A 25905-nucleotide genomic window follows, 5' to 3' on the forward strand; every position below is an offset into this window, starting at 1 on the left:
AAAATACAATATGAAAAGATCTACAGCCATCCGGTGTAATTAATTTGATAGTATAAGATCTGTACTAGGTAAAAATTGTAGACAAAGACCAGTATATATGAAACAGGCAATTAAGAATGTAAAAAATATAACATGTTTAAAAGATTAGCACTGAATAGACAGGAATGGAAAATAGCATCAAACTAGCCAATTTACTACACACTCAAAATTAAAACATATTTATATTAATATTAGTGAAAAAAGAAGGCAACAGAATTTAATTTATAACTTCAAATAATACAAGATAATTCATATAGTTAAAATACTCGTAAAAAAAATTGTTAAACACAAAAATCTTAAAAATATTTTACATTAAATTATGCACACTGTTCAATATTACCTTACATACTTTAAAATGTTCATATAACTGTATAAAATACTTAAATTTCAGACTAATCTACCTCAATCACTTCAATTTTTGGATCCTTTTTTTTATCGGAAGTTTTTTTATTAATCTTCATTTTTTCCTTTTTCTCATTTTTATCTGATAAATTTTTAACAATAAATGTTGAAAGGTGTTCCTTCTGCAACAAAAAAAAAATCTATAACTATATATAATTTTTTTTTAGATATTTAACCGGTTTTGAAATAGCGCACATCAGATAATAAAAATATTAAATTAATTAATAAAAATAAATCCAACATAAGTATTTATAATAAACTTTCATGAAATAAAATGAGAAAAACAAAGCTGTAAAAAATTACAGACATGACAGGCAGAAGTTTTAAAAACCATTATCAGGAGTGCTTAACAAACCTTAAGCGTATGAAAAACACACATTATGTGTTTAATATTTTAGAAAAATAATGTTAAAAATTCATGTGAATATATAAAAAAATACAAAATTTTTTACTTAAATCAAATATGTATATCATAAATTAAAATTTATAAATCTAATGTTATGCCTGTCAAAAATCACATGTAATCTACTAGTATATTAATAAGAATAAAAATCTGTTAGAGTATCACATCTGAATTTTATAAAATTTGCAAGATGATTGTACCCTGGGCCCAGCTGGTTTTAGGCCATTCAAGACTTTGCCATGAGGCCCCAAAATGGAGCATTCAAAATTTTAAATCCAACTGATCTTATTTTTTTTGTACGTATTATTTTTGTACAACCTAAGATATTGATTCATATACATCCAACTGTGCTTTTTCATGGAAATAGTGACTCTGCTAGAGCATTTTATAGACTGTTTCCTACCTTGATATACAAAAAATCAAATTAATGGCTTCCTACACGATTATTTGTACGGAGTTTTAGGATAAATATCTTGAAAACTGATTGTCATATTTTTATAATGTATAAATCAAAATTTAGCAAGATATAAAAATAAATTCTTTGCAGCTACAGCAATCTGTAATCCAAAAAAATAATTTGGCGACATTGAGTCCTCTTAAATACATCAACTGTGTAATAAGAACTGAAAAGACTAATAAAAATTTCATACCTTTATTATATTACACTGGTAATAAAATAAATACAGTGTGACTCAAATCTTTATAAGTTCGGAAAATATCATACCTTCAGAAAAAGTACAAAAAAGGCAAGAGTGTACAATCTAGTGATTTGACAGATCGATTTAAAACAATATGATGAATAATAAAATTTGAAACAAGCTACAGATTTTGTAAATAACCCGAATAACGTCTTTAGTCAGAAATCTATTTCACAGTTTTCTTGTATACGGAGGTCACCTTTTAAGTTTTTACAAACGACCACTAGATGGCGCTACTGAGATATGTTATTACTATTATTATAATTTTCTTTTTTTTGTTATAACAGTGGCAACTCAGAAATCGACCAAGTAGTTTGTTTACAGTAACAATTTAAAAAAAGACTTTTATAAAAAAATTGAAAATTTCACGTCAAGGTTTTTGTTGGATGATTTTTTACTTTTTTAGTAAGGGCCAAACTCAACACAATGCCTCAAATAGCTCGTTTAACTTTTGGTAATGAATCATCATCAGAAAAAACAATTTACAATAGCTTTGCAGAATTTTGTTGTGGTCAAGCTTCCATCAGCAATGTGTTTCATGAACGTCAACCAAAATCGTTTTTTGCACCAAAAAAACAACAATGTTGTACACAACATGATTGAAGAGGAACGGCATGCGACTAATCATGAGAACTGACCATGAGATTTGCATGTTATTGCATGAGGACTTACCATGAGACGTCCTAGGCATTTTAAAAACTACAGTAAATTCAATTTTTCATGAACATTTAGCTGTTAAAAATATCTGTTCCTGATTGATTCTACTTAATTTGACCAAAGCTCAAAATAAGACTCTGTCAATAGGTGTTAAGGAAATGCTAAAAAAATTTAACTGAGGAAATGCAAAATACACTATCGTAACGGGAGACAAAACTTTTTGTAAATGAAATGTATTTTTTATGCTAGATCTTAAAATGATAATCAATTTTTCTTCATCACCCTCAGATTTTTAGTTGTGACCTTTTAAAATATTGAGAAACTTCTTAAATAATATAATACAGAAACAATAATAGTAATTATAATTAAAATTCCTATCTTTATTTTGCAGACATTTACAGTTGTCTTACTTTTTTTTTATCTTCCTTTTGTATTCAGTGAAGTCTTCCCTGTTTATCATCCAGCAGTAGTCATTCATCATAGATTCATCCTCCTCCCCTCTGCCTTGATAATGTTGTTCCATCTGCACTATATTTTGGTGGAACCTTTCTCCTTGTTCACTGCTGATGTCACCCAAGTTTAAAGGGAAAAAGTCCAAATGAGAATGTATAAAATGAATGAATTTTCAATGACATCCGCAGCTGAAATTTTTGTAGTTAACTAAGAGAGATCATTTATAAGCCAAATCATGGTGTTCAGCGCTTTTGTTTCCAAGAAAACCAGTAACGACATCTTTGAATGACTTCCATGCTGCTAGTTGTTAAGGATTCAATTTACTGTCAAATATATTTTCACAAATTAATTTCCTTATTTGTGAACCGATCAATTTTTCCTCTTTTAATTTAGCTTCACTTAATTGTGAAAAAACTCAGCTAGATATTTAAAGTCGTTTCCATCTTTATCTAATGCTTTTACAAAAATTTTTATCAGGCACAGTTTTATGTTTAAAGGTGGTAAAATAATACGATCTGCTTCGACAAGTATATATTGATAACATTTTCCTTACGGGGGTAAACCGATTTCTTTTTGGCTAGTCTTTAACTGCATAGTGTTTATCAGTAGTCCAAGCATCCCACAAACGCAAGAACATATACTTTGTAAAGCCATTATGGAGACCAAGAAGAAGCCCTGTCGCTTTCAGGTTAACATTATTCACCATGAGTGTTCATCAAACTTAATAGCTTTTAAAATTTTTTATATACTTTTTTCATAATTTTATTTCTTTCATATGGTATGTTCTACCAGTATAGAAGAAAACTTATTTGAGTTATGCAAGCCTGCACTTGAGGACACTGCCTTTAAGTTCTTTTTGATGAGACTATAAATAAACGCCAATTATGAGTAACATATTCAATGTCCAGTTTAGATATTAGCCCCTTAACATTACGACAGGAACAAATTAAACCATCCTTCTGAAGTATTTCAGTAAATTTTCATTTCGACTTCTGAATACTGAAATTGTAGTATCCTTGTTTAATAAATTCCATTCTTTAAGACGTGAACCTAGGAAAAGGAGGCAAATGCATTTTTTTCCCCTTTTAACCACCGGGTTAGTTTAACGTAGCACTTGATGCATGCTACATGTGGAGCCCAGGATTTATCTTGGGGTCTCCCAAGGGACAGTCAAAATAATGTTTGTAGGCAGTTTTCAGCAGATTTAATAGCAACTTTTGCTGACTTTCATGTGTATGATAAACCGCAAGTAAAACACACAGCAAGTCATTACAGAACTGAACTCATACTGAAAAAAATTTCATTACATTGAAATACTCATTATTTGACTCACTGACATGTCTATAACATGTCTGGCTTGACATGAAATGACATTATTCAACTGTTATGTATCAAATATAGGTCAACAACAGGCATCACAATATAAATCAGATGTTAATAAGCAAATATACTTAATGAATTAAGGAACAAATAAATTTAAGGGGTTGTAACTTAAGAATTTTAAGTGATGAGTTGTTTCAGAATACATATTCAGATGATTCAGCATATAAAATACTAAATAGAACATCTACTCCCTTTTCAGTTCCAAATTTTACATTGACCAATGTAACTGGTTCAAGCATATGCAAAAGTGTATAAAATTTAAAGGCAAATATTTTGAGAAACAATAAAATTATACATGCCAAAAAATATTTTTTCTTTCATTGTTTTTGTAAAAACTTAAAGGTGGTCCTCGTATACTTCAGGAATAGCTTACCTAAAATAGCTGCTAATTTTTACAAGGAAATCAATCAATAAAACATTAACTGCACAAATTAAATATAAGTAACATTTACAAATACCTGAATACATTTCTGAGTTACTAATATGGTGTGATGAACAGCTGAAAAAATTTCAAGATATATTCTACAATGAAAATAAAGGAGAGATTTCTTATAAAACGGTCCCAAACAATTTATTTTTAAGTAATAATTTGCAAAAAGGTTTACCCTTTACCCTGGTTTTTGCTTCAAGGGTAAAAAGAAGCCTATCTGAAATTTTGATAGTTTTGTTTGGCGTTTGATTTGAACAATTTAATAAAACCAGTATCAGAAATGTAATTCTTACAATTTTTTACAAAATTAACAAAAAACAATTGGTACAAAAACATATTTTTTTATTACATCTTGATATATAACCGCTTTGTTAATTAAACTATCAAAATTACCAACTCTTAATTTAATGAATTCCAAAAATTTCAGTATGACTTTTACCCTGAGAAATCTTTTCTTTATTTAAGAAATCTTTTCTTTATCTTTATCCTTTCTTTATTTAAGATTTGGGAAATCTTTTCTTTTCTTTATTTTCATTTATAGAACAACTGAAATTTAGAACAACTTTATTTTCATTTATAGAAAAACTGAAAGAATTTTAGGACAAGTGTCCTAAAATTCTTTCAATTTTTCATGAACATCCTGTATTTTAGTCCTCAAACTTTGTCATATAATATTTATTACATAATACAAAGGATCGACAGCCTAAGGCATATTTTGAGGTTCATTATTTTGTTTTAAGTATTAATTACGAATTATATCTAACATGTTTAATTAAAAATGAATAAAACGTCTGAATTAATATCAGAATAGAGGGGGCAGATTTTATTTTTGATCGAGTAACCTTTAGGGATAGTAGATCGTGGATACCAGCCCACCAGGTTGGTCTAGTGGTGAACGCATCTTTCAGAAATCAGCTTATTTCGAAGACAAGAGTTCCAATGTTCAAATCCTAGTAAAGGCAGTTACTTTTAAACAGATTTGAATACTAGATTGTGGATACCGGTGTTCTTTGGTGGTTGGGTTTCAATTAACCACACATCTCAGGAATGGTCAATCTGAGACTGTACAAGATTGCATTTTATTTACATCCATACACATCATATTCACTCATCCTCTGAAGTAATACCTTACGGTGGTTCTGAAGGCTAAACAGAAAAAGAAAGAAAGTAACCTTTAGGCATATCATCTGCTTATGTATTACATTATACGGTTATGGCCAAACACGCTTTCAAGATTTAATGAAATTTAGTACTTAAGTTCCTCAATATTAGATTGAACTACACATAAGAAACAATTTTTCATCCAATTTTCTGTTTCAAAATGGCAACCAATCATGTATACTAAATTTTACACTGTAAGATGTTATAAGATAAAGGATTTCATTTAAATAACATTTTTTTAGAAATAGTTCTATGAACAGAAAGAGCTCATTCATTTGGTAATAAATTTCACAAATTGAGCTTTACACTCAAATTCCCATTAATAAAGTGAAGTTTAAAAAATAAAACAGAATTTTTTATTATAACCGAGTGAGAAAAGTTTAGTGCCAAAAATAACTTTACTGTGTTAACAACATCTTAAGCATCAATTCCAAGGAAACTGAATATCAACAGTCAACGGTCAAAGAGATACTTTCACCATATATGCAGGCATTTTTGCAATGTTTTTTCATAAATAAGGTGTCGTAGGAGAAAACAGGTAAAAAATAACTTCAAAAACTTACTAAGTAATTAATAATGAACTGATTAAGCACGATGCTGTACAGGAATAGAATAAATAAATGTTATCTCATAGATAAATGTTATTTATAGTAAGAGTGAAACATGAAAATTACCTAACTTGTAGCCACTGAAAGACTGAATGGAAATAGCTTTTTGATGACGAATATAAGGATCAAGGGTTCTGTCTGTTATAGTAGTGGCTTGGTAACAGTAACTTCATCTCCCTCCACCTTACCTTGATTCCTAGATAAGATATCGACTGTTTTTAAACTAAAAATTTTCATGAAAAATCATTATACATACATTTATTAAGAAGCGAATAAATGTTTTACCCTGGATTAGAAATTAGTGCTTTTTATCTAGTGGGAATAAAGTATCCATTGTTAATGTTATGCGTTCTCATTGCAGTAAACTATTTTTTGTTACCAAACACTTATGCATTATTACAGCCAATTTACTATGAGAATAGCCAGGAGGAAACCTGTATTTCCAGTTTTTTCCATATATTAATTGCGCGTAACAAAATGTACAACCTTTTTAACCAACATAATTTCTTTTATATCATCAAATTACAATAGTATTAAAATTAGAAAAGTATTGACATTTAGATGGATCTTTAATAACATAATTACCATGCTTTACAAAACCAATTAACAAATCATTAAAACTGAAAAATCCATTCACTAACTAACAGATGTTGTTACAAAGATGATTATGCTAGTATGAAAAACTTAGCAAGGAATTGTCATCAGTTAAATCCAAACCGTAATATATAATTTATTTTTAATATACTCTAATTTATCTATAGACAAAAAAAAAATGACTTGGCATATTTGATAAAATCCATCTGTATGAGGTCTGTCCAAAAAATAACCAAACATTTTTAATTACATGCCAATGGTGATATTTAGTGACATGAGGTTGGCAGCATTGTGTTCCACATAACCTCCTCTGTAACCGCATGTTCTTGAATTGTTGATATCTCACTTAGTTTTCATGTTATTGTTGTTTGAATGCGCAACGTGTCTGTAACAATTTTTGTAATGTGTGATTTTCAGAACAAACAATACAACGTAAAATTTTGTATGAAATCAGGGAAAACTTTCATAGAAGCGTTTCAACTTTTGAAATAAGCTTACGAAGATGATGTTCTGCATTGTACGCAATGTTATGAATGGCTTTCGCGATTTAAAAGTAGTCGTCAGTCGACTGAAGATGACCCTTAACCAGGAAGGCCTTTGACTTCCAACTGATGACACCCGCTTTCAGAAAATCAATGATTTGGTGCGTGCAAATCACAGATTGACAGTCAGAGAACTTGCAGAAGAAATTAGCATCTCGATTGGATCACCCCACGACATTCTGATTGAAAAACTGAACGTGCATCGAGTTGCAGCAAAGTTTGTTCCTCATTTGATGACCGATCAGCAGAAACAACGTCAAGTGAAAGTATGTTCTGCAACTTCTTGAACAATCTGATGATAATGAAACATTCATGCAGAGTATCGTAACAGGAGATGAAAGCTGGGTTTACAGCTAAGACATCGAGACAATAATTCAATCGTAAAAAAAATCACACATTACAAAGATCACTACTACACTTAAACATGATGGACTCAAATAACAACACAAAAGCTAAATGAGATATAAACAATCTAAGAGCATGTGGTTACAGCAGAGGTTATGCGAAACACAATGCTGCCAACCACACGTCACTAAATATCTCTATTGGTAGGTAATAAAAATGTTCAGTTACTTTCTGAACAGATCTTGTATGAGTACACATGATGCACTGTATTATATGACTTACATTATGTCATGTGACAAATCTAGCAGAACATTATAGAAAATAAGTACCCATATTTTCATATTTAAAATACAGCACTGTAATACATTGTTGCAGAACAAACATTTGTAAATTTTACTAGCAGTGTGTAGACTATATAAAACTTAGCTGTAGTTATCAAAACCCTCCCCAAGAATACTTTCTTCCTTTTCCTGTTTAGCCTTTGGGAATTATTTCAGCCTTTTAGGTATTACTTCAGAGGATGATATGTATGAGTGCAAATGAAGTGTAGTCTTGTACAGTCTGAGTTCAACCATTCTTGAGATATGTAGTTAATTGAAACCTAACCACCAAAGAACACACCAGTATCCACAATCTAGTATTGAAATCCATATAAAAATGACTGATTTTACTAGGATTTGAAAGCTGGAACTCTCAACTTCCAAATCAGGTGATTTGGGAAGACACATTCACCACTAGACCAACCCGGTGGGTTCTCCCTAAGAATACTACTGTATTTCAAATCATGTTTGCTTGCATATGTGCGAGACAACTAATCCTTTCTTAATCTATACTGATAGCGAGGAACATTAATGAAAAATTTCAGACAACACCTTTAGCGGCTGTAGCTGTTTCACAAACTACATTGAGTCAGCTAGAAAGAATAATAGTTCTATTTACCATTGTTTAAATCTTCCAGAATCAAATACAATAAATAATTCTGTTTTGTTCATACTTTCTTTTAATTTATACTATATTAATTTAATTTCATAGTATTCTACAACTCAAATTGTTAAAATTCATTAAGAAATGAATGAGTGCTACCATTCACAGAACTACTAGTTACCAACTAAGTAGATGTAGGTGATACTACATAAACTATTTCCAGTTTAATTGCAGGTAATATAATACAAGGGGAGGCTAAAAGTAGTGAACACTGCAACATAACAGTAGAACCAAAGTCACACAAATCACAGGTGCAACGATCTTGTAGTTTCATTCCAACACTCGTTCTCATTTTCTGCAAGTCGCCATTTTTATGGAGTCGAGTACACCTGCTCGACTCAGATGCAGATGCGAATGCTTCTAAAACATGCGACTAAATTTTTAACAGCAGTAAAAATGAACACTAGTCATTCATCGTTGTCTGAAAACCATTTACAGTGATAAAAAACAGCAGAGTATGGAATACCGGTACTACGGTTCACTGCAATCAAGAAAAATCAAAACATAATCCTCTCCAAAAAAAATTATCCTGACAGTTTTCCGGGATTCCAAACACATGAACTTGACTGACCACCTAAAGTTAAGTCAATTGTAAATTCTGTACGATACAAAAAGATCTCAGTAACAACACAATGAGCCAAACATTCTGTAACATAATAATGTTCACCCACACACACTGCATACAACCTTCGAGAAATTTGAATCTATTCCACACTTTCCATACTCGCCACATATTTGGAACCCTGCTATTTTCACTTTTTTTTGTAGCTAAAAACGGTTATTAAGGGTGTTCATTTCATCACAGATGATGAACTAATGGAAGTCGTGATATCATGGATCAAGAAAAGACCGCCAGCATTCTTCATTGATGGAAAGAAAAAACTGGTTCATCAATTTGGGAGAAATGTTTAGCTGTAAACTGTGACTATGTGGAAAAACAAATATAAGATTTTGTAACAAATAAATTACTCTTTTATATCGTATTTGTTTCATTTAACTATCTCTTTTTATTTGCAAATTAAGAGCGACTGGTATATTACATTTTAGCCATCCCTTGTATTAAAGATTATAAATATTAGTATTAATTTAAGTCAAACAGCCACATTTATTTCAAAATAGAAAGAATACTGAAAAATGAATTACCAATTGCGGATTCCTTCGAGCTAACAATTTTACATCTTCTACATTGACTGTCGACTGTTTACGGTTTCTGAAAGGAACAGGAAAAATTAAACAGTTCATATTTACAGTAAAAATTTTCATTAAATACACCTCATAATAAATAACAGATAATTTCTTAGACCCTGGCAAAATTATATATTCAAATAGTTAAATATCTCTCTCGTCATACATAAGTGTACTATTGTAACTTAATATTATATATTGTAAATTTTTCATTTTTGCACATATTTTATACTTAGACCGACCAAAAGTTGTTTTGAAGTAATACTGAAGAAAGGATTTATTACTAATTTAACTATTAAATCATTATAAAGAATAAGATAAATGATCGATGGTTTTTAGGATTTTCATCCTTTTGAGTCAAAAGTTCACTTCTCTGATTCTTTCCAAATTACTCCTAGACAAATAAATCATCCTATTCTTTTTTTGTTCCAACCACTAAAATTCGAGTGGGTACATTTTGTAATGAAATAAACTCACTCTGCATGTAATTACAGACACACACACAAATAAACTAAAACTTTCATTGTCTGGCTACCATTTTCTCAGACTGAATGTCACAAAGAGCAATATTTTTAAAGTGACTTTTACAACTAAAAATTCCTGCTTTATTTTACAAGAAAGATACAAAGAGTAACACCATTTTCAATCAATGTTTATGTTATACAAAAGATTATTGAAAAAAATTATACCTAAGTTTTTTCAACAAAATCAAATGAGATCGAGTCTTTTCCAGTGGTAAACAAATTTATTGAATTTCTCTCTGTAGAAACTTTAATGCAATTCCTATAAGAATGTTTTGACATTTCTTTCATATCTTCATTATCAAAAATCATTCATCCAAGATGTCCTTTATCTTTACAAATAAGTAAAAGTCAGAGGATAGTGAGATCAAGTCAGTGTTTCCCATTACTATGATTTAAAACAAAAGACATAGGAGAAAATGGATTGGAGACTTACAATCTTCGTTGAACGCTTGAATACTAAATCTGCCTTTCAAAATAAATAATTTGCACTAATTTTAATATATCGTTAATAAGGACAGAAATCACACAGGGAGGCTAGTCAGAAGCGTTATGCGATGCAAGAAAAATTGTATTATCTCTTAACCAAAATGGCTGAACAATAACAGTAGATTTAAAATATGTGTTACTTTATAATTATCCCTTACATTTAATGTTGTAATGCATTAATTATGACAAATAAAAGGCAGTTTCTAAAGGTTCCTATAATGAGTTTATTTAATAAAAACTTTGTAAAATTCATTTAAATCATTTTACATTACTTGCTTAACCTGCTATTCACTTCTATCAAATACACCAAAATTTAGAAAGAATGGTCGTTCCAGAAATGTCACACTGAACCGTGTAAAAAACTATTAGATGTTTATGGATTGACATGCTGGCAACATTTTTAAAAGAATGTGTTCATAAATATATGTTCTTTTAGATCATTATGGAAAATACCTTCAGATATTTCAGCTGCTGAGGCCATTTCCTCAACAGATTTTTGGCTAGCTCTTTGAACACACTGAATGTTTTTGTCAAAGTGAGCTCAAAAAATAAAGAAATGTTTTAATTCTTTACCATATGTTTTACTGACTGAGTTGGTGTGGGTCTCGGAGTTGATTTTCAACACCGTCCATTGTCAGTTGGGTGATCTGCCAGGTCGTGTATTTGTTTTGTGTTAATATGATCCATCTCATTTCTGATGTGGAAGGCTGTATGTATTGTTTCTGCGATGCCAAATCGCTTCTTTGGCAATTTTATTTCTCGACCGTGGGTTTCTGGTGGTAAGGCTCTGCTTGCAAAGTGAATTCCGCATCGGACATGAGTGGATCCAGCCTTTAGGTTCTTAGTCCCAGTCTTAACTGACTAGCCTGTGCTTCTCTAACCTGTATTGGCATTTGCGGGACCTTGTCCTGTAGGTTTCTTGGATGGCTAGAGCACCGCCGAGGCAGTTCAACTGGCCAGAGGTAGGCGCTTTGGCACCGGCCTCGGTTAGATTTTGATTTAGTTTCAATGGAAGTTGTGCCCGTGGAATTTACTCCCCGAGCACAATTTACTAACTTTAGCATGGCAATTGGTCGAATTGAAGTGCACACTTATTAAGGGGGTAACAAGTAAATGTTGGTTGCGATCAACCTAGTGCTATTCTGAGCGGTCCTCAAAAGTGGAGCTGTAGTGGGAGACTAGTGGTTATAGTCAGCTCCTGACGGACCAGACCTGAGGTCCTCTGGGACTTAGTTTATGCTGGCTGCACTCCAATCGCTTAAATTAATGATATTCGTTGCAGTGACTGAATTTTGCAGATTGATATGCTGTCGTGGCATACATGATGCATCTACGCACTAGGGTATAGTTTAGGGCTTAATGGTGACAGGCGCGGGGTCTTTGATCTTCCATGAGTAGGCTTTTAGCTTAGTTCCTGAGGGCAACGTGGTAGCTTTAGGTTTTTTTTTTGTTTGTGGACGAAAAACAGCTGGGCGTTATCATCGCCTGTAATTTTATTAATAAAAGGGTAAAATAACTCCAAACTAATAAAGTTTATAAGGTGTAAATGTAATATTAATCATATAACAAAAATTTATTAAAACAAGCCAAGAAAGCAAAATAAAACTCAAAACTAATACCACAGACGAAGTCGTTAAAATATAAAAGTTAAAATAATTGAATAAAGAAACTATATAAAACTTACCTAATTCCGATGGGTTGTGCAAAAGGTCCCCCTACTCGGATAGGAAAATTAAATATACAGAACCAAAAAAATCAAAATTGAAAGTTAGGTTAAAATTATTAAAAAACTCTTCTAACAGAAAAATATATATGATAATATTAAACTTTTTGCAGTAACCTGGTACTATGCAAAAAGAGAAACATCCAGTCCAAAATTCCGTTATTATTGTACAAGATATCACGGACGTTTCTAGGTAGATTAAACTCACAACGCAACGCCGCATAACATATGCAGTCCACGAGAATGTGGTGCACAGTCATACGGCAGTTGCATCGTGTGTATAGGAGTGGGGCTTCACCTGACATTAGGTATTCGTGTGTGATCCTCGTATGTCCTAACCGTAACCGGCAGAGGACCACTTCCTCTGATAGCTTTAGATGTCAGATGTCTTTTTCAGAAGGCATAAACTAAATACCATCTCTCGGGGTGAATTTGCTGATGTAGGTGTCCCTCGGGGCATCTCACGTGGCCAGGCTGAACACTGTGGAATGTGATCAGTTTGAGGGCAAGAAGATGTCCTCCATTAAAGCCATTGCTGGCAAGGAACAGAGGGGGTGGTGTAGCAACCTGACACGCTACGAGGCGGGATCTTCTCCCCTCGGGAGGGAATTGAGATGACTGAGTTGGTCTTTTTCCACATGACAGAAGCACTGCATATAATCCATACAAATATATTCAGTCATATTAGATGTGTAGTTCAAATCTGACGCCCAAGTAATTAGGGCATATTTTATTATAACTGCCGATTTATTTTGTTTGAAAATAATGAAACAAAGGAATTATATTAAATCTTCAATTAAAAATGGAATAACACCAGAGAAGGCTTTTCGCTCAGCGTCAATACCGGGCATTAATAAGCACTACAAATGGTTTCAAGGCCATAATGATAACGAAGACACAAAATGTCTTCGTTATCCTAACACAACTTTTAGGATGTCCTAACACAACTGATGATAATAAAATGAAAGACGTGACTGATTAACGTTGAATTAATATTAGATAAGCTGCTGAAGAAGAAGGAATCTCTTATGGCTTATTGAAACAATTTTGACTGACATTTTGGGAATGAAATGATGAGTAGCAGCAAAATTTGTTCTAAAAATGTTAAATTTTCAACAGAAGTTCATGAAATTTATCATATGTATCATGAGTAGCAATTTATTTGAAAATGACAAAACAAAAGATTTGCATTAAAGATATGATTAAGTGCAGTGAATTTATTAGAAAATTTTTGGCGATAAAGTTTTGTTAACATCAACGGCCGGCCTATAAGTGGTACAAGAGGGTTTGAAGAAGGCCATAAACAGGATTGAACATCCTAGCATGTCAGCTAAGGAAAATACCACAAGAATAAAGGACACTGTTACTCATAATTATTGAACCACTTTTAGAGAAGTTTTTGAAGAGGTGGGAATTTGTTACAGCTCGTGTTGAAACTATTTTGACTGAAATTCAGGGTATGAAACCCTGAAAATAAAATAAAATTACCATCACAAAACAATTCTTACCTGAAATTGCTAGTGACCCAATATTACATGTGTCATAACAGGTGACAAAATGTGGTTGTACGGTTATCATACTGATACAGTTCCAAACATCCCACTGAAAGATTGAAAAACCAACAACTCAAAAAAGCACACAAAGTTCAGTGTCAAAGTTCTTCTTACAATATTTTTTATTACAAAGGTCTCATTCATTAGGAATTCTTATAACATTTATATGGACAAAAAACAGCATTTCTTAACAGTTATGCAGTTTATGCAAAGTGATCCAAAAAAAACGGTCACAAATGTGGCAAACCATTCTTCAATTTTTACTATGATAACGTTCCAACTCAAACTTTGCTATTAATTTCGTGATTTAGGCAAAAATAACATCACACTGAAGCCACAGCATTCACATTCTCCAGACACCGGCACCATGTGACTTTTTCTTGTTCCCATTGATTAATAGAACATTAAAACAACGACAGATGAAATAAAGAAATGATCTAAAGAAATAAATAAGAAATAAAGAGATGAAATTAAATGATCTTAAGGCTACAACAAAAATTCTTCCCATAGATGTTTTGAGGATTGGAAGAAACGTTGACATAAGTGTGGCTTCTCTGGGATGCTACTCTGAAGGGGATAATATAAATATAGAAGAATAAGTAAATTCTGTTTAATAGATTCTCGTTATTTTTTAATCACATCTCACACATTACTGTACATGAGTGCCAAAATGTTTCATTTATTATGTTTTGTTCTTCATCGCAATAAAAATACTTTTAAAGGTAACATAAATGTATCACACAACAATTTTTTTAAGTAAAATTTTATATTTGTAACCAGTTAAGTGGTGGAAATTTTTAACTGTGAGGTAATTTGACATTCACATTATACAGTCACAGAGCTGTTTGTTCAGAAGAAAACAAAAATACAAGCACCCTATGACAATGAATGTTTCCAACTTAAAAAATCCAACAAAACATTTCCTGATCGACTAATTGTGCGGATTCTATGAACTTTTAACAGCTACCTCTTGTGCACAGAAACAACTTAATTTGTAATTTCGTACATGATTTAGGACAACTCAACAAAGTAGTGATAGAAAAATCTGTGATAATAAATAAACTTACTTGGCAAATGCTTCTAAGTCTTCACTATACAATTCCAGTTTTTTATATAGCAATTCAGCAATTAATTCTATAGCATCTTTATCAATATTAAATGGTCCGATGACAGTATTGTTATTCCCAACTGATTTAGATATCTTTGATACGGAGTAATAAAATGATGCTTTTAATTTCTGTAACAAATTATATTGTAAAGAAGAAATAATTAACAAAAGACATAAAACAAAACCACAATCAAAGAACAGAGTTTTAATATAACAAAATCCATATCAAGCAAAAAAAGGTTCTTTATATAAAGGCAGATTATATTTCTATCAATTTCCACCGCTAAACCTTTTATACCACACCAAGAACACTACACAAATTACAACATATATCCTTACAAGCCTACAACACATCTTACATTTACACTCGGTGGTACTGTAACACCTTACAAAATGCAACCAAAACCCAAGGTGGAAACTATAGTGCCGATGAGTAGATAGCTCTACGTAGTGAGTCTCAAACAATGTCCTCTGGGCACCAGGGTGAACCCAGTTGTATGCAGCCCTAGCTTCAGCATGAGCACACTAGTGGAGCGGTCCTTATATCACTAGTACTTGTAGGAACCATGTAAGTACCCAATTAATAATCCTTCAGTAGTTGTTGGTTGGCTTGAAAAAAGTCCGGGAGTTTAAAATGACTTCAATCAAGCCAAAGATGTATTGAGTGAAACAAGAGCTGTATCAGAGAGTATAAAGTTACCTAATATCTGTTTCCTTGTAGTGCAGTGTAAGAAAGAGGGTAAATCCTTGGGCAAAAAAGTGGGTCGTAGCAGTTTGTGGCTCTCCAAAGACTACTAAAAAACTAAGAATACTGTTAATCGAAGTAAGTAATGATGAACAGAGTTGAAGCTCTTGGCCCTTAGATACATAGGAAAGGATGAAGTAATAGTGGAACCACATTGCCTAATTCCAGCAAGGGAGAAAGCAATCTTTTGCTGTAAATTGGCTGATATTGAATTATCAGAGATCTTAGAAGAGCTGTCACCACAGTCTGTGTCACTTGTGTACAGAGGATCATGTGAGGATGTGCCAATATCCTCACTTATTCTAATAATTTCTGCTCCAGCTACTCCCGAGACAATAAGAATTGGCTACCTCTCTGTCCATATGCGACCATAAACACCAAACCAGAAACGCTGCTTTCAGCATCAGGGTTTTGGTCACAAAAAACTAGTTGCACAAAGGAGCTAGTTTGTGCGCATTGCAGCTTTATGGAACATGAGAATAGCGCACGTACTGAAGATGATGCAAGTATTAATTGTAAGGGTTCACACTCAGCAAGATCTTCAGACTATATCAAGGATAATATTATACAGGCTATATTAAGAATTTTTGCTGAACAGAATGTGTCCTTTGCTGTGGCTTGTCAGGAATAGAGAAAATCCCTAACATAAGAAATCCCGAAACACCAGAGGTTAGTTTTTTCCAGGCTTTCTCTAACAATGTCCAAAAAGAGAACAAATGTGCATCGAAAAAAACTGACCAAAGTGGTCCAGGCTTTGTCAGATGAGGCAGTCAGTCACTTCTGCTATTGCACAGTTGAATACTGCAAGAAGAAGGGATAAAAAGATCAACAATGGTTGACTGAAAACCACTTCAGTTAGTACACCACCAAATAAAACACCCACTGCAGCAACTACGCAGAAACCTATTAAGATCCCAATGAAGTGATCTACAAAAAAATTGTCGCCTGATACAGCATCTACCGCCCTCTGAGACTTCCAAATCCTCACCACCATCTCAAGGTCGCAATGAATGGAGAAATAAACCACTACAAGGTAGTCGGTTCCTGTGTATGGTGATAATGTAATGAATGTACCACGTTCTTGCAGCATAAAACATAAATCATGTCAAAACATAGATTATTAAAATAAATATAAACATATCTGTCCAAGCTTAGTCATATGACTTACTTCTCTCTTTTTCTGTTTAGCCTCCGAAACCACCATAAGGTATTACTTCCGAGGATGAATGAGGATAATATGTATGATTGTAAATGAAATGTAATCTTGTACAGTCTCAGGTCGACCACTCCTGAGATATGTGGTTAATTGAAACTTAACTGTCAAAGAACACCAGTATCCACAATCTAGTATTCAAATCCATATAAAAGTAACTGCTTTTAACAGGATACGAACCTTAGAACTCTCAACTTCGAAATCAGCTGATTTGTGATGAGTTCACCACTAGACCAAGCTGGTGGGTTCATATGACTTATTTGTAGAATATTTAAATTGTTTTGGTTGTTTGTAACATTACTTTTATTTATTTATTTATTTAGATCTAATATTATAATATGAAACTTTCATATTTTTATAGCTTCCCAACAAAATTTTCAGAAAATTTTATTCTTTAAATGATTAATATGTTTTCCAAAAATAAATTTTGTAAGTAATCATTGATTATAAGAGGTCTGTTCAAGAAATAAGTAGACCATTTGAATCACTCGAATCCAGTTGGTTCCAGTCAAATCCGCTTGGCGTCGCCATTTTCATACAGATCAGCTAATTTCAACCCAGTTTTTTGATCGCAAATATCATTATTGGTTGCTTAGCTATGCGGTTGTTTGTGAAGTGTTTTTTTTTCATTTGGCAGATTTTAGAATGAGGGACTTAAACGAGTAAAGAGTTGCTGTGAAATTTTGTGTTAAACTCGGAAAATCTGCGAGTGAAACATTTGATATGCTCAAGATGGCTTATGGTGACGTTACTTTGAAGTGTGCGACATGTTTTAAGTGGCATGGGCATTTTAAAGATGGTTGTCAGTCGACTGAAGACGATGAGCATCCTGGATGTCCTTCCACATCAACTGACGACTCACACGTAGACAAAATCAACACCCTGGTTCGGGCAAATCGATGTCTGACGATCAGAGAGCTTGCTGAAGAGTGTGGGATATCAGCTGGATCATGTTATGAGATTTTGACAGAAAAGTTAAAGATGCACCGCACTGCTGCAAAATTTGTTCCACGCCTGATGATGGGCGACCAAAAAGCCCATCGCGTTCAAGAATTGCTTGAACGTTCAGAAGAAAATGAAAAGTTCTTGTCGAAGATCATAACAGGTGATGAATCTTGGGTATATGATTATGATATCGAAACAAAGGTTCAATTGTCCCAGTGGGTGAGTGAAACATCTCCCAGACCAAAAAAAGCTTGCTAGTTCGTTCCGATGTGAAGGTGATGTTGACAGTTTTTTTTTTATGCTCAGGGTGTAGTCCACCACATGTACCTCCCCCAAGGCTCCACAGTGAACCAGAATTACTACACTGAAGTTGCCAAACGTCTGCGGGACACTATCTGGCGGAAAAGGCCAGAAATGTGTTAGAGTAGTGACTGATTTTTTCATCACAACGCGCCAGCCCTCAGAACTCCTGAGTTTTTGGCCAAACACTCGATCATTGTTCTTCCCCACCCACCCGATTCACCTGACCTCACTCTTTGTGACTTCTTGTTCCCCAAACTCAAAAGACCTTTGAAAGGAAGAAGATTTGAGACGATTCCCGAGATTGAGGCAAATGCGACGAAGGAACTGAAGAACATCACAAAAGAAGCGTTCCAGGACTGTTTCCAAAAGTGAAAACAGTGTTCGGATAAGTGTGTGCGTCAGGGAGGAGAGTACTTTGAAGTGGACCCAGACAAGTAAAGCACATTTTGTTTTATGACGTCAATCTACTATTTTTTTTAACAGACCTCAAATTTTATACATTGTTATTCATGAACAATGTAATAAACTTTCAGGACGTGTTCTACTGGTAAAAATAAAGAAGAAAGTTCATATAAATATAGGTTTGAAAACCCTTTGTTAGCAACTGTCAGCAGATGAAAGAGTTCGCCTTGATTTCTACACCTTTGGTAAAATTATGCCAAAATGTAATACTTGGGACCCACATTAAAGGATAAATTTAGTATGTGAAATCTGACCAGAAAAACTGAAAAAAATAAAAATAGGTCCCAGAACTGTATTTTTAATAGCTTTCAAGAAATTTGGGGTAAAACACAAAAGATTGGAGTCGAAAAACAAATTATTTTATAATTTGCATAAAATAATTTTGGTAAGTAGATAATAAAAATGTAAAACTTTTAAAACTTTTACATTTTCTACTTTACTTTTACTTTTGTAATATACTTGTAGAGAATTAATTTCTGAATAAAATGGTATATGAATATAAAGTCTACAGAAACTAAATACAAACATAAAAGTTAAGAGATTTATTAAAAGCATAAGCATAACGTATGAAAATATGATAGATTTTAATTAGTATTAGACAAAACAAAATTTTCAACATTACGAAACAAAAATATTAAATATTTTAGAAAAATAACAAATACAAGCCATTATAATAAAACTAACTTACTAATAATTAAATTAAGTGCTGAAAATATCCTCCATACTGGAAACAGCACTCAATGTTTTTGGTGGCTTTCCTAAACCTCAACAGATTTGTTTTGCATTATTTGTACCAAAGTGAGAATTTTAATAACTAACAATTCTCTCGTAATACTTTTGTTCTTATACTAATAATTTCAAATGTATCCAGATCGCATCAGTAATATGTAGATATGTTATTTTGCAGATACTAAAAAAAATTCCCAAAATTTACCTGGATTAATCAAGGGAAACCACGGTAAAACCTTGATTAGTACAGCATCACAGAACACACAATTACAAAGTAAAGAATAGACATGAGTCCATATTCATTATTTAAAATACATACACATGATATAATGCAAAGATACTAAATATAAAAAATAATTAACAATTACGAAGGCATTATTCAAACTATTTGAGAACATATTTATGTAAAAGTTGAACAGGGAGCATAAAATTCAGCTTTTTTAAATTTTCTAACATGATTATTTAAAAATTCATGGAAAGAAATTTGCCACGTTTAACAATTTTTTTCTTTTACATTTCTTTAAAAGAACATCTATTAATTGTATCTCTAATGAATTGATGGTAAGATTTTTAAACAGTTCAGTAGTTTATTAAAAATTGCAATGGAAACAATTTAATACTCTTTTTCACAATCCAAAGTATTGTACTGAGTTACATAAGACAGTTCTATGGTAGAAATTGATGTCGCTATTTTTTAAAAATAAGTATAGTGCATACGATGAAAATAAAAGCTTGCTTGGAGAAGGCACAGTCGCTGTGAGTCTGCCTCGGGTAACCCCACACATACCAACTAAAGGATAAACAAGATCCAAGGTGCAGTTACCCTTAGTTTACGGGTAACAGGATTACAAACATGGACAGTTCTTGATAATTTGTTTGCGACCTTGATGTTGGCTTAAAAATTCCTGTTATCCTAACATTACTTTTTTCTCATAATTTTAGGCTCATTCAGAAACCAATTACTCAGCAAAACATTCTTTCCCCAATTAAGATTTGTTATTTTGTTTAATTTCAGAAAAGAATTTCTTTAAATATATTTGACGTACTTATAAATACTAATGAATAATTTATACTTGTATTAATAGATTATTACTATTCTCCATGCATTAAGCAAGTCATAAAATGAATGACCACAAATAAAGGTATACAAAGGTGTTTATAGTAATAAAAATCATTCAATAGTATGCCTATAAATTATAATGATTTATTAACAGCTTAGTCATTTTATACGTATTCATAGAGCTATATTATTTTTTTTTCATATTGCTCATTAATATTCAATACTAACGTAATTCTTGGTGTGTACCAGTACAAATGGTATAGTTGTTTCTTTCTATAATGTGTGGCGTGTTAGTTAATTTTTTGTGTGTATTAATGAATTCATTTTTTTTTCTATTTGTTTTTATTTTTTTTTGCAATAGCAAAATTTAAAAACATAGTTATAAATAAAAGCTTCACAGTAAGTAAGCTCGTGAAATAGTTTATAATATATACAATTTAATGAAGAAAGAAGCTATAAAATTAGGAAAATCAGATGACAAACATTCGAAAATGTGAAGAAAGAACTGCTGCTACAGTTGAGAATTCAAGATCACAAGTTCAAAAACTCTGAAAAGAAGAGCAGGATCTTCTTAAATCTAAATCACAGTTGTGCTGCTCAGTCACATTCCAAAAAAGTATAGACAATGTTCAAAATCAGTTAGTGGATTAGACATTTTTAATCAAGGCATTGTAAGAATTATAGTTAACGACTTTCATGCAAAACATAACAAACCGCCTACATTAAATAAATTACTTGAAGAACTTCAAACCAGTATTCAATTTAAAGGTTCTAGAACTACACTAGCAGTTATCCTGAAGTTAGGGTTTTTAAGTGATTTAAAACTGACAGTAGGAAACGTTTGATTGATAAAAAAGACATCCAGTGGAAGAGAATAGAACATTTAATAAAGGTGACTGATTGAAAAAAAGAAAATTCTTTGGTTGTTGTAAAAGTGGCAAAATAAAGGGAAGCAAAAACCGGGAATAAAGATGATCGATTAACCACAATCCGTGCTGAAGGAGAAATGGGGTTCATTCCAAACACAATGTTAACTTTGAAAACGAGTTCAAAAAGTGGTGACTATCAGCACAAACAAAAATTTCATGAAGAAGGAATCTGAAAAATTAATTCCTGACTTTTTCTCCCCGGTCAGTGATTGTTATCGATAAAGCACCATACCATAGTTCACTTCTAGCGAGGCCTCCAAATTTGAATGATAGTAAAAGTAACATGATTAATTAGTTATAAAAGAACAATATGACATTAAAAAAAAAACACAATTGTATAACGAAATTAAATCACACAGAGATTCAAAAATAAAGTACCATTTTGATGAACTATTAAAAAAAAAACAGCCATCAGGTTCTGTGATTTCCACCTTAACACCCCGATTTATATCAGATTGAGATGGTATGGTCGATGGTACGATAAGATACATTGGTAATAACTCACATTTTTAATGTCGGATATTTAAAAATTAGCAGAGGAAAAATGAATGAAATGAATAAGGATGATTGGAAACAATATTCCAAACATGTAAAAAAAGCTGAAACTGTGAATAAAGGGATAGAACCACTAATCGACCATATAGCAGATAAATTTAACATACATTTAGACAGTGGTAGTGGGAATCACTGCTCCGATGAAGATAAAAAAGATAGTTGACTTACACAGTAACTGGGCATATAATGCAAATTTTAAGTAAGAATTAACAATAATAGTACAATCAACAATGAAAACAATCTTACAAAGAAAAAGAATTTAAAAATTCTAAATATTGTACAATAATAATTGTACATTTAATTTTGCATAACTACGGATACAATATACATTCAAGCACTAGTTAAGATTTTTAGACTAAATTAGAATTCGTATTATTGAATTATTATTACTGACATAATAATGAATTATAACTAATAAAACATGAAAACCAAAATAAATTAAATGTGCATAAATAAATGAACAATTATTACTGCTGTCCTATGGGATGGGTATAAAATATGGGTACTTTCTGATTAAACGAAAGCCATTCTAACACAGCATGCTGACTGTTAGGTTGAGGATATAAATAAAGGCCTATACTGTGTATATATATGTTTTTGTTATATAATAAATAAATATAATCTCTTTGTTTTTCCTGTTCAGCTTCTGGAAATTACCATTCAGGTATTACTTCAGGGGATGAATGAGACAGAAAAGATAGTTAACTTACACAGAAACTGGGCATATAGCGCAAATTTTAAGTGAGTTAACAATAATAGTACAATCAACAATGAAAACAATCTTACGAAAAAGAAGAATGTAAAAATTCTAAATATTATACAATAATAATTGTACATCTAATCAGGTATTACTTCAGGGGATGAATGAGGATATGTATGAGTGTAAATGAAGTGTAGTCTTGCACAGTCTCATTTTGACCATTCCTGAGGTGTGTGATTAATTGAAACCCAACCACCAAAGAACACCAGTAACCTCAATCTAGCATTCAAATCCGTATAAAAGTAGTTACTTTTATAGTAAAGTTCTATTAAAGGCAGTTGCCTTTACTAGGACTTCGAACGCTGCAACTCTCGACCTCCAAATCAACTGATCTGGGAAGACGCATTCACCACTACACCAATCCGGTGAGATAAATAAATATAATCTAACCAAATGTACGAGTTTTTTTAAAAACATTATTCTTCCTTCTGAAAGCAAGTGGTCTCCGTTTAAAATGAAAGTACCAAAAAATATTTTCTGGTTTGATAGTAATGCAGTCTCAACATAAGCTTTTATTTTCATTGTATGCACTTTACCTAACATTTCGGTCGAAGATTGCACATTCATAAATACAAACTTACATTTAAGTTAAAATTTTTAACTGTTTAAATACCCCTCAACACAATGCATACTTATGGATGCCAAACAATGATCTTATACTAATAACTTAACGTTTGACTTTCCTGAAAAATACTAATTATATTCAATGCAACCTCATTTCTAATATAGGTAAATACGAATATATTTATACGTAAATACATTATTCATTTCTTTAATTTATGGGGCATTCTTCTTTACAACTAGTGATAATCCGTGATTTTGTATAAACGTGATGCCCCATTCACCATTACATGGGATCATCTGCAGTTAACAATAATTAAATGAATTTCAAATAAATAATTTTACAATCAAAAACTTTAACTAAATCATAACTATAACTAATCTTAAAATTTATATAAGAAAACAAACCTCATCAACCGTTAATAAAGATGGATTATTCATCATAAAACCAATTAAATTGCGAATACACAGAAATTCATAAACAACTGTAGTTCAAACAATTCGACCAACGTAACCGTTTTAAAATGCTTATTAAAACTATCAGTAATATCATGAACAGTTTATAATTTGATTATTAATGTAATAGTGAATTATTAGATAATTATTACGAAATACGAATAAGATTCTTCTAAAACACATCACACGTAGGTTGTTAACATGTTAAGCCTTGAACATTGCCATTGAACGAACGAAGAACAGTAGTTGGTGGACATTTCAAACTTTTATAACGCATGAAAAGTGATTCTTCCAGATTCGATATATCGAATGATACCGATACACAGTTTCACCATTAACCGATAAAACAGAAACGAATTATTCTAAAATTAAGTTGTTAAAACTTCGACGATTTATCAGAAATGAGTAGTAATAAACTGTATTATTACTATCTGACCCAGCTGAAGTAAATTTAAAGCTGCCTTTGAATTTAGTTCAGTTTATAGTTGCAAAAGTCTATTTTTTTTATTAGTGTCCTCAAAATTTCTACCAACCGATATATTGAGGCAAACATCTTTCAGGTTAACCCACAGAGTTAGTGGTGAGCTCATCATCGTAAATCAATTGATTTCAAAGTCGAGAGTTCTAAGGTTCAAATCCTTGTAAAGGCTGTTACTTTTATATGGATTTGAAAACTATATCGTAGATATATCGTGGTGTTCTTTGGTGATGGGGTTTCAATTAACCGCACCTCGCAGGAACGGTCGACCTTTGACTGTACACGACTACACTTCATTTACATTCATACATATCATACTCTGAAGTAAAACTTTATGGTGGTTCTGGAGGCTTAACAGAAAAATGTTTCTAGAAACCAAAATGGTATTTATCCAATAATGTAGTGGAACCACCTAACTGAACGTGAATTGTCTAGGTATAAAAAAAGAGTTATACATTATGTTTTTGCCAGCTTGATAAAGTTTTAAGTCATCTCTTTTACGCGGTGTTATAGCTTATAGCTTGACTAAAGTAAATACCCATATTCTTTAACGGTGATTGGATAATTGCCTTTTGGATGGCGATTTCATTAAAACGTTTAAGGGAACTTTTCAGTACTTTTTCCTGTTTAGCCTACGGGAATTACCGTTCAGGTATTACTTTAGAAGATGATATGTATTAGTGTAAATTAAGTGTAATATTGTGCAGTCTCAGTTCGACCATTCCTGAGATGTGTGGATAATTGAAACCCAACCACCAAAGAATACCGCTATCCACGATGTAGTATTCAAATCCGTATAAAAGTAACTGCCTTTACTAGGATTTGAACGTTGGAACTCTTGACTTCGAAATAAGCTGATTTGCGAAGATGTGTTCACCACTAGACCAACCTGATAGGCTGGTATCCACGATCTACTATCCCTAAAAAATTGCCTTTATTGTGACTTGAACGATGAAACTCTCGACTTCCAAATCGGCAGATTTGGGAAGACGCCTACATCACTAGAGCAACCCGATGGGTTAACTACTTAGTACCTGTCGAATATTACTTTTAGATAAATAGAGAGAATATAATTTCCCTTCTTTCTTTATGAATTTGTAATTTAACGCTTCTGAAATTATAAAGCCTTTTGGTTTTCATATCTACACTTTAAAGTTACTAGATTCTTATAAGGTATAAAAACAAGAATTCAGATCTTAAAGTATTTTTTGACAAGAAAAAGATAGCGTTTTTTTAATCAGTTTTTAATAGTTATAGGGCTCATAGGCAGCTAAAGCTTCCTTGTTCGTGAAGAGTATATGTTGATTGTTAACAGTCCTGAATCGACAAACCAGAGATGTGCTGTTAAAAAGAATCCAAAACCAGAATAATGGCTGGTAGACAGTATTTGTGGAATCCAGATACAAGCCTGATTTCCTAATTCAATTCCAT

At 32.1% G+C, this 25905-nt stretch overlaps 1 protein-coding gene across 2 annotated transcripts; it reads right to left on the minus strand.

Annotated features, from left to right (window-relative positions):
• Window positions 1-205: 205 nt before the first annotated feature.
• On the minus strand, window positions 206-24358 carry LOC142333692 (centromere protein S-like). 2 transcript variants are annotated; one of them, XR_012758658.1, is made up of 5 exons: window positions 23949-24358; window positions 15238-15407; window positions 9843-9909; window positions 6301-6430; window positions 428-563 (listed from the first exon to the last, which is right to left on the minus strand). XR_012758658.1 is itself a non-coding variant. In XM_075381118.1 (4 exons), the coding sequence occupies exons 1-4, from the start codon at window positions 23982-23984 to the stop codon at window positions 432-434; spliced, it is 405 nt and encodes a 134-aa protein (XP_075237233.1). In that variant the 5' UTR covers window positions 23985-24354; the 3' UTR covers window positions 206-431. The 2 variants fall into 2 exon arrangements, 1 of the variants encoding a protein (XP_075237233.1); XM_075381118.1 differs by lacking the exon at window positions 6301-6430 and having other exon boundaries at window positions 206-563; window positions 23949-24354.
• Between the last annotated feature and the right edge of the window lie 1547 nt (window positions 24359-25905).

The sequence above is a fragment of the Lycorma delicatula genome, chromosome 13 (assembly GCF_047948215.1).
Source record: "Lycorma delicatula isolate Av1 chromosome 13, ASM4794821v1, whole genome shotgun sequence".
In the NCBI taxonomy this organism is placed as follows: domain Eukaryota; kingdom Metazoa; phylum Arthropoda; class Insecta; order Hemiptera; family Fulgoridae; genus Lycorma; species Lycorma delicatula.